This window comes from Elephantulus edwardii, unplaced genomic scaffold (assembly GCF_000299155.1).
Source record: "Elephantulus edwardii isolate Elephantulus edwardi_28Jun2011 unplaced genomic scaffold, EleEdw1.0 scaffold00067, whole genome shotgun sequence".
Taxonomy (NCBI): Eukaryota; Metazoa; Chordata; class Mammalia; order Macroscelidea; family Macroscelididae; genus Elephantulus; species Elephantulus edwardii.
In genome coordinates, this window is record NW_006399817.1 from 8741244 (window position 1) to 8752041 (window position 10798).

The 10798-nt window shown below is 40.1% G+C and overlaps 1 protein-coding gene across 1 annotated transcript in view; it reads right to left on the bottom strand.

The window, feature by feature from the left end:
• ERP27 (endoplasmic reticulum protein 27) overlaps positions 1-10798 on the bottom strand; it is an 89589-nt gene that overhangs the window by 46278 nt on the left and 32513 nt on the right. Inside the window, exon 5 of the mRNA XM_006888479.1 lies at positions 712-837. Within this exon, the coding sequence (XP_006888541.1) occupies positions 712-837 (126 nt within the window). The remainder of the gene's footprint in view (positions 1-711; positions 838-10798) is intronic.

A 10798-nucleotide genomic window follows, 5' to 3' on the forward strand; every position in this document is an offset into this window, starting at 1 on the left:
TAACAACATGTCCAACTAGTTTGCAGGGGTTGACTGTTTTGAAGGTAGATCACTGGTCTGTCTTCTGAGTTATCTCTAGGTAGATGCTAAAGTCCACACTTTAGTTAGCTGACTGTACTAACTAAAGAACCAATTACTAGAAAGGTGACCAAAGTGACTGACAGTTTGCTTCATTAAAAAGTCTTCCAAGTCAATGCAGTACTGTTGAAGCAGTTAATTTACTTAACTTACTTATTACGTAAAATTGAGCAGAGTGACATGAAGTACAGTAAGAGAGGAAATGAGTATTTGTTGAACACCTACTAGGCATGAGATCCATGTTAGGTATTTTCATATAAAAAATAAGCTCAGAAATACAAAACTCTAAGGGATTTTGACAAGGAATAAACAAATTGTGATTTTATTATCACAATACATGCTTTCCCCCCTTTCAATATCTTTGGGGCTTTATTGTCAATATCTTTAGAACTGTTTATTAATACAGGGAAAAATAAATTAGTAGAGGAAGATATAGCTTTATAGGCCTTTCATGGTACAAAATGTCCTTATATTCAAGATTAAGATGAATAATTATGTTGCAATTCCCAGTTTGATATACCATAATCATACTTTCTTTTTCCTTATTAACCTCTATCTCCCTGACTTGATCTTTCTTTTCCTTGTTCACCTTGTGGTGATGAGTCAAATGAGTGTCTCCCATTCTAGACTTACCTTCCCCTGGAAAAGTTTAGCTGCCTTCTGGTATCTGTCCATGTTTTCTACATACCCTGGAGAGGTCTTGCTAATCATCATCAGAAGATGGATTGGAATCAAGCTGTTGAATAGGCCAATTGCAGTCTAGAGAATATGTTAGAAAGAGTGAGCAAAACATTGATATTAATGGCAACCCATTGTATGAGAATACTGAAACATTAACCAGAGCTGTCTATTCTCAATGCAAATGATAACTAGCCTCCAAGATGGCATTCCATAATGTCTCATCTTCTAGTTTACTTGGTTTCCTTAATACTGTGTAGTCCCTTTCTACACTAAACAGGGATGATCTGAGTAAAATTCTCTCTTATCCTTGTGGATTTGTTTCTGACTCAGCTGACTCTACAGAGTTGCTAAAGTTGTAAATGGCATGGGAAGAGACTGCCAAGCAATGGCTGGTGGTTTAAAGCTACCAAAGAAGCCTGACCTCTGGGTTAGTAGCACAACTTTCTATGAACTACATCACTAGAGCTTCTTGAGTAATTACTATGATATTACAAAACAGATGGAGTGTGACTAGGTAGTCAATCTAGTAATAAAAGATAACAAAAGACATCATGGCTTCTCCCTTGCTATTTCTTACATCACTTACTGTGGAGATAGCTAGACACAGTACAGAGTACTCAAGCAGCTCTGTGGAGGCACCCGCATGACAAATCCAACCAACATCTTGACTGAAAATCCTCAAGAGATTCCAGAGCAGAAGCACCAGAAGCAGCCACTCCTGGATCTGACTCACAGAAAACACTTCAAGATGCTAATGTTTGGAGTAATTTTTATAGCATGGTTAATTATTTTATTTTTTTCCAACTTCTATACATATTACAAGATCAACCTGATAGGCTTAAAACGTGATTTTTGCATTGGAACAGATGAAGGAAAGAACTGTTTAAAATATATATATATATATGATTAGACATTATGCATAAGACAACAGCCAAGAATAAGAGGTACATGAAAAAGAGGTCTGGGGGGAGGAGGAGAGAGGGAGGTAATTGTATAACAATAAAGAAATACCTCCTTTAAAAAAAAAAGAAGTAAACTGGGGGAAGTGAAGAAAGGGAGGGGGTAAAATGTACAACAATGTATGAGTGAAAAACCTAACTTTTCTGTAAACTTTCATTAAAATCACAATTAAAATAAAAATTTCATTTTTAGAAATGTGATTTTAAACTATATATTGCTAGTGCATACTTACTGAGTGCTTACTATTTACAAAGTACTGGTTTATAGCACTTTATGTATTATAATAATAGATTTAATAATTAAAGATCTTATTTTATAAATTGAAGTACATGCTCATCAACAAATGAAAGGATAGAGAAACTGTGGTATATTCACACAATGGAATACTATGCAGCACTGAAAAACAAGGAACTCATAAAATATTATACAAAATGGGTGACCCTGGAGGCCATTATGTTGAGTGAAATATCTCAGTCACAAAAGGACAAATATTGCATAATGCCAGTGTTATAAAACAGGTCTGATGTGAGGGCTGGGGGGAAACTAAGAAGAGGGGATAAATAATGAACACTGCATTAAAATAGATGAGGGAAAGAATTGACTTAAAGAAATATATATCTGGCAAACTTACTGAAAGAGATCCATATTTATTCCCATTCCAAAAAAAAAAAGGTGACCTGACAGAATGTAGAAATTATCATACAATATCACTCACATCACATCCAAGCAAAATCCTGCTGAAGATTATCCAGAAATGACTGGAACAGTACATTGATAAAGAACTAACAGAAATACAAGCTGGGTGTAGAAGAGGCCATGACACTAAAGACATTGCCAGTGTCAGATGGATCTTGGCTGAAAGTGAAGAGTACAAGAGGTTTATCAATCTGTGTTTCACTGACTATGTAAAGGTTTTTGACTGTGTGGATAACAACAAATTTGGCTAACCTTGAGGAGAATGGAATCCAAGAACACTTGACTGTGCTTATGTGAAGCCTATACTTGAACCAGGAAGCAGTCCTCAGAACAGAGCAGGGAAACATTGCATAGTTCAAAATCAGGAAAGGAGTGTGTCAGGGATGTGTCCTGTCTATATATCTTTTCAATCTATATGCAGAACAAATCTTTCAGGAGTCTGGGATTTATATGGAGGAAAGTGGCATCAGAATTTAAGGTAGACTCATCAACAGCATGCGTTATGCAGATGACATAACCTTGCTTGCTGAAACGGAGGAGGACCTGAAGTGCTTTCTGCAGAAGGTCAAGGACTGTAGTCTTCAATATGGATTGAAGCTCAACATGAAGAAAACAAAGATTCTCACCACTGGGCCAATTGGGCAGCAGCATGCGGGATGAAGAAGAGATTGAGTTTGTTAACAGTTGCAGCTTGCTCAGCTCCACAGTCAACACTCCTTGGCACCAACAGTCAGGAAATCAAAAGAAAAATTGCATTCGGTAAATATGCTGTCAGGGACCTCTGCAGAATACTAAGAAGCAACAATGTCAGTTTAGAGACTAAAATGTACCTGATCCAGGCTAAGGTCTTTGCAATTACTTGCTATGCATCAGAGAGCTGGATAATGACCAACGATGATAGAAAAAATTGATGCCTTTGCGTTGTGTTTCTGGAGGAGAGTCTTGAACACACCATGACTGCCAAGACAACAAACAGGTCTGTCTTGAAGAGAGTGAAACCAAGTTTCTCCTTGGAGGGTAGGATTTTGAAGCTGTGTCTCACAAACTTTGGACATAGAGGCAGGAGGGACCGATTCTAAGAGAAGAATATCATGCTCACAAGGGTGGAGGGACAGTGCAGGAGAGAAAGACCTCAGATTAAATGGATTCATACAGTAATTAGGGCAGTGGAGGTAGGTGTGTCAGAGTCTGTGACACTGGTTCAGGACAGGGCAGGCTTCAGAGCTGTTGTGCATAGGGTTGCTATAAATCTCAGGTGACTCAATGGCACATAATAACAACAGCATACCTAAAACTCAAACCCATTTCTATAAATCTATTTGACATACAGTGACTCTACAGAGCAGAAGAGAACTACTCCATAGAGTCCAAGTCTGTAAATCGTCTTTCTCTTCAAAGGAACTGATGGGTTGGAATACTAGTCCTTCAGTCCACAGTTGAAGGCTTTGACCACTGCACCATTAGGCTCCCTACCTAATTCACAGCTGATGGGAAACCCACTTCAACAAAACCAGTCTGCTTCAGATCAGTACCAATGGTCAATTCTCCAGGAGGTCAGGAGTATTGTATTGGCCCTTTTTTTCTAACTTCATACTCAAAACCTCTTTGCTGTGGAGTTGGAACCAACTCATAATTGACCCTCTGTTGGGTTTCCCAGGCTTCAAAACATATGAAAGGCGTTGGTCCATCTTTCTTGATCAGAGCAGCTAGTAGACTGAAATCACCAGAGAGGCGTGGCCTTGGGGTAAACAGTACAACTCCTTGTGGACTAGGGCACCAGAGTTCTCATTTTTCTTACTTAGAGATGACAATTTAAAAAAAAAATCAGTCCCTCAATCAGTGACTAAGCAGAAGGGAGGCTAGGGAACAGGAAAGAGGAGAGCAGGGACGGCGTAAAACTACTGTGCTGGCTTCCTACATTTCATTCTCCTGAAATAGTGTTGCAAGTACTTCTATTTTAAACAAACCCTGTTCCTTTTCACCTCTCTTTTCTAAATGCAGAAAGAGTTGCTATAATAGCAGAAGTGTATACACAGGAAGGAAAGTACAGTGGGTTAATGAGCCCTTGGGTCAGGCTCCAGGATGTTGGAAAGGGGAACAAGCCAGTAGGGTTTCTTCTTCTGAAGCTACACACACTGTTAGGGACTTTCAGTCTCCATTGGTTGCAGAGGTGAATCTATTGACAAGGACAGCTACTTCCCATGATTTCCCATAGTGTTCTTAGATGTTCAGTTTTGGAAACTGGATGGTAAACAATTGTCACTTTGCAAGATCAGCGGTAAGGAATTGCTCTGCAAACACAAAGCACAGGGTTCAAATCCACTAGCTACTCTGTGGGAGAAAGTGGACAATCTCTTCTCATTTATTGCCTCTGAAAACCTGCCAGAGGGTCAGCTATGGTTTGGTTCTGACTCAATGGTTGTTGTTATTATTATGTGCCGTCAAGTCACCTGCGACTCATAATGACCCTATGTACAATGGCCCTATACCCTGCTCTATCCTATATCTATCTCACTGTCTCCCACACACCTACCTACTACCCCAATCACTAAATCAATCCATTTCATCGAGGATTTTCCTCTCCTGCCCTCACAAGCATGACGTCCCTCTCCAAGGACTGGTCCCTCCTTGCAACATACCCAAAGTATGTCAGACGAAGCTTCAGAATCCTTGCCTCCAAGGAACAGCCTGGTTTCACCATCTCCAGGATGAACCTCTTTGTTCTCTTAGCAGTCCATGGTATATTAAACACTCATCTCCAATCCCACAGCTCAAAGACATCAATTCTCCTTCTATTATCCCTAGTCATTGTCCAGCTCTCTGATGCACAGCAAATGATTGCAAAGACCATGGCCTATATGAGGTGCACCTTAGTCTCCAGACTGATATCGTGGCTTTTCAGTACTTTGGAGAGGTCTCTGACTGCAGACTTTCCCAATGCAATACATCTTTTCATTTCCTGACTGCTAGTAACAAGAGTGTTGATTTTGGAGGCAAGCAAACTAAAGCTGTTAACAATCTCAATCTCTTCACCATCTATCATGATGCTGCCAATCAGCCCAGTGGTTAGAAACTTTGTTTACTTGATATTGAGCTTCAATCCATATTGAAGGCCATAGTCCTTGACCTTCTGCAGCAAGTGCTTCAGGTCCTCCTCAGTTTTGGCAAGCAAGGTTGTGTGATCTGCATAACACAGATTATTGATGAATCTTCCTCCAATCTTGATGCCATATTTCTCCTTGTGTCCTACAAATGGAAAAGAAGAGGCCCCAAGCCACAAGAAATCAAACCAGGAGCATAAATTAAAAGGACAGGACTTTTCCTCAGAACTATCTGAGATAGGAAACCTTCCCTAACATTACCTGGGATTTGGACTTACAGACTCTTAAAACTCAAGAGACAATGGCCACAACATAAGAAACTGGCAGAAGCTTGAGGCCTTTGGAATCACAGAAGCCCAGAAAACTTGAAATATAAACTATCATATCAAGGGTTGGATAGAAGGTTGAATGGAGTAGGTGGGAGTAGAAGGGAATGCTAGTGGAGTAGGAAAATGGGTGGGTCAAGACACATATGTCAAGGATGGGAACAACACTGAAACTATTGGTTATTTCTACAATTGGGGAAATAACTTTAATCTGCTCTTTTTTATAAAATACTTGTCTGTCAGATACTAAATCTGAGCATTCAGGTAGACTAGATGAAGAATTGGGCATCGATTTCTGAATTAGCAGGCCTTCAAAAACCCTATGAACAATAGAACTTAAGACTGATAACCCAATTACAAAATGGACAAAATGGAAAAAATTTTCACAGAGGAGGATATTTGAATGGCAGATACATGAAGAAATGCTCGAAATCACTGACAATAAAAAAGATGCAAATCAAAACCACAATGAGCTACCATCTCACTTCAGTAACAGTAGCAAAGTTTAACAGGACAGCAAGTAATAAATGTTAAAGAGCATGTGGTGAGAAAGGAACTCTTATACATTGTTGGTGGGATTGTAAAATGGTACAACCATTCTGGAAGGTAGTTTGGCATTTCTTCAAAAAGCTGAACATAGAAATTACATATGACCCAGCTATTCCACTACTTAGAATATACCCTGAGAAAATGAGAAGTAAGGCACAAATGGAAATTTGTACACCAATGTTCATAGCAGCATTGTTCACCATTGCAAGAACATGGAAACAGCCCAAAGGTCCAAACACAAATGAATAGCTTGAGAAACTATGAGACATTTACACAATGGAATACAATGCAGTATGCAGGAGCAATATCTTTGTAAATTATTACCTAACTTGGGAGGGACTAGAGAGTATTATGCTGAGTGACCTAACTCAGTCCCACAAGGATAAGTATTGAATATAACCATTATTGCAGACTTAGTATAAGGATCCAAGAGGGGTGGGAGGGGTTGGGAGCAGAGGGATGAGGATGTGTGGGGGAGGAGGGATTAATTATGAGGTTGTACAATTTGACGGGGGGGGGTGTGAGGGAAATTGAAAGAATTTGTTCTTAAAAATAATGTATTCAAATTTTGTAACTAAACTAGTAGAATATTGGAAAAAAAAGAAATGTATTTGCAAAATAAAGTGGACAGTGTATTTTTAATATATATTTAAAAAGTCTAGCAGATAGGGCAACTGAGGTGGAACCCTCAAGTATGGAAACACAAAGGAGGAGGAACAGTTCTAAGTACGGACTCAATGGTACACAACACAAACAGGACTCCTTAAAAGAAGCACATGCTGGTGGCTTGCTTAGTGGTAAGGAGTTAAACTCCCTCTCCAAAGGTAAGTGGTTCAAATCTACCAGGTGCCCCACAGGAGAAAGATGAGAGGTCTTCTTCCATGCTATTTCCAGCCTCTGACTCTGAAAATCCACTGGAGGGTCAGCTATGAGTTGATGTTGACTGGATAGCAATGAGAAAACCTTGAGAATACTTAAAGCAAGGAGCCTAAATGGCTTAATTTTTAAAGTTCTTGGCTACTGAACTGAAAACAGTTCAAAACCATCAGCATTTCTGTAGGAGTCTGTTTCTATCAAAGTTTACAACACTGGAGACTCTAAGGTAGTTCTATTCTGTCCTGTAGGGTCATGATGAGTCAAGATTGACTTGACATTAGTGGGCTGGTTTTTTTTTATTACTTAATATTAGAGGATGTATTCACCATCCTGGAACACAGATGGAAGATAACTGTCAGGAGGAGATGGAAAAAAAAAAAAAAGAGCAAGAGTCAAAAGTACAGTTCCTTAGGAGAAGGGATTGAGAGTAGCAAAATGGATTAGTTTAATTCTAACAGACATGGTGTGGTTTTTTGCGTAAAGGGCAAGTCTGAGTGTGGGCATTAAAAGTGCACAGCAGGACAAGTGCAGGGCTGTGGGTTTGGCCCCATTGCTGCTAATATAAACATCTGCTGCAATAGCACATGGACGGTAGCTGTCGTCGTTTGGGTAGGCCACCAAAGGAAAACAAACACTACTACTCTGGAGAGTTGAAAAAGACGCAGTCAGATTTGAACTTGCTTTTTTAAATAAAGAGATTCTTGCCTAATAACCCCTGGATGTGATTTGCCATTATCGTAATGTTGAAGTCAAACAATAAGCAAGAATCACTTGTTTGATAAGCCATGTGTGAGGCAGCAGGACCCAGGAGGGACCAGGGCTCTCCCTTCGCTAGCCTGAAGTACTAACGACAGCCCAGTTATCAATGCAGGAACCACAAGCTTGTCTTTTCTGTCCCATATTCCCCTCTGGCAGCTTTAGAAAGTCCGAAGACAATTGACTAGAACTAGACACAGAATGACACAGAATACTTTTTGGTGATTATTGCCAACATCCCAGAAGTGTATGTGATGGAATCTTCACAGAGGTGAAAACGGAGTCAACACCCCACAGAGACAAACATGTTGTGAGAGGTGGACAGCATTAGTCAACAGGGAAGTGGTGTGCTCTCTTGGAGGTCATGTGGGGCAGTGAGAAACCACAGGATTCAGGTAGACACAGGAGTCATGAAAACAAAATAAATAAAAAAATGAGAAAAGCAGGACGAGTGAATAGAGCTGGCTCTGAAGCTCACATCGTTAAGTAGCCAAATGGCCTTGAGGAAGTGAAATTTTTAAAATGTCCATTTTCTCTTCAGTAAAGTGGAAATAGATAATGTTAACTATGGCATTATCAGTTTTAACTGATAAAAATATTCTGCTTTAAATAATTCCTTTTCTGCTTATCATAAATTGAACTTACTCAAGTTCCTTGGAACCTGAATGTTCTCTTCATCACATGGGCACAATTATTTCCTCTCTTCTATGTAAAAAAATTTTGGTGTAAAGATTAAATGAGAAAGTGAGGATGTGGATGTGGCTTTTAAAGTTCTAAGTATCATGAAATGCATGCACTCCTAAATTGGCATAGATCACTGGAAATCAACATTGGTTACTCTGTGAATTGTGTGAATTGCATGGGAAAATAAAAGGCAGGTCAGATCTCCAGCAGTTCAAATTCTCCAGCTACTCCATGGGAGAAAAATGAGTAATTCCCAACTGTTAAGACTTAACAGCTTTAGAAACCAGCAGACAGTATCTAGGAGTCAGAATCAACTCAATGTCAGATCAGTGAGTGAGTGAGCAACAAGGAGCCCTAGTGGTACAGGGAGCAAAGCATTAAGATCCTAATTGAAAGCTGGTGGTTTGAATTCCCAGCTGCTATTCAGGAGGAAGTTGCAACTATGTGCTTCCACAAAGATTTACAGCCTTGGAAACGCTATGGGGCAATTCTACTTTATCCTGTAGGATTCCTGTTGTTGTTGTGTGCCATTGAGCAGTATGGACTCATAGTTGACCCTCCAGGGATTTTGAGAGGCAGTTGATTGCTAGGAAGATTGGCCATCCTTCTCCTGCAGAGCTGCTGGTGGATTAGAACTGCGAACCTTTGGGATTCTTTCCACTAGGCCACCAGAGCTGGAATAAATTTAATGGTGGTTTGGTAAGAAACTGTAGAATGTTAGAAAGTTGGAAAATAATTGCAATTGATGATCCCTTCACCTTGGTACCTCAGTATTAACTAACTGCTCTCTAGTCAATTCTGATTCATGGCAACTCCACGGGTGTTACAATAGAATTATGCTCTGCAGGGGATGTAATAGCTGATTTTTTGGAAGTAGATTTCCAGGCCTTTCTTCTGAGTGGATTTTCTTCTGAGGGAATTTAAATCTAAACCTTTTGTTTAGCAGTTGTGCTGTACTGGTTCATTCAATACGGCTTTTAGCTGTGGGGTTGGTAGCTCTCACCACAGGAAGGGCTATGCAAATATTAGATGTTTGTGTCCCACCAATGGGATTGAAAAGCTTGCTGATAACATAAATAAGGCAAATGATGGCAGTTGAGTGGAAGACAAGGTTGGCTCAGGATAAAGCAGAGTTCAGAGCTGTTGTACATAGGAGCACTCTGAGTTGCAAAAGACTCGATGGCACTTAACAACAACAACAACAACAACAACATGCAAATAGATTTTCAGGCCACTAACATGGAGATTGGTTAGTTATGCTATCCTGCCAGGCTGAAAGACAGGCTCAGAGGCTGAAAACAAGACTCACTTCCAGCGAGAAAGAAGAATCAGAAAGCACACTAAGTCCTTTGGGCCACAGATTTCTGCTTGTACAAGAGCACCATTGTTACAAAGCATGTCCAATCTGGCGAGTTGGGAGGAGAATAGGATAAGTTGAATAGATAACGAACATTACATTGGAACAGATGAGGGAAAGAATTTCATCTGTTTAGAAGGAATATATGATTAGGCATTATACGTATGACAACAGCCCAGAATAAGTGGTACATTGCAAAGAGGGCTGGGGGGAAGCGGAGAGAGGGAGGCAATTGGGCGACAACGAATGAATTTTTTTTTAAGTGAACTGGGGGAGGGGGAAGGAAATGGGGGGATGAGCAACAATGAATTAATGAAAATAAAACTTTTCTGTAAACTTTAGTTAAAATCACAATTACAATTAAAAATTTTATTTTAAAAAAAGGGATGAAGTTGAGAACGTAAGACGGTAGCAGAGGTGTTAGCAGTGGCACCAGTAGCAATAGTAACAGCAGTTGATGTAGCAGAGAACCAGAGACTTCAGTAAAGCTAGGTGTGGGCTCCCGCCCATGGAGTGAGACGATTTAGTGCTTGCTGTTGAGGTGGATGCCTATGTACATTTACAGGAGGAGCTATGGCTGCCGATTTAAAGGGCTAGTGCAGAGCTCTGCTAGAGCTGGACTTACTGGCAGAGTAGGGGTGGCACATAACTGCCAGAATTTAGAGGACTTTGTAGCCTCTGGATGAGCAGGATGAGGTTAAGGCCACAGGTTGAGAGTCAGAATGTGAGGCCTG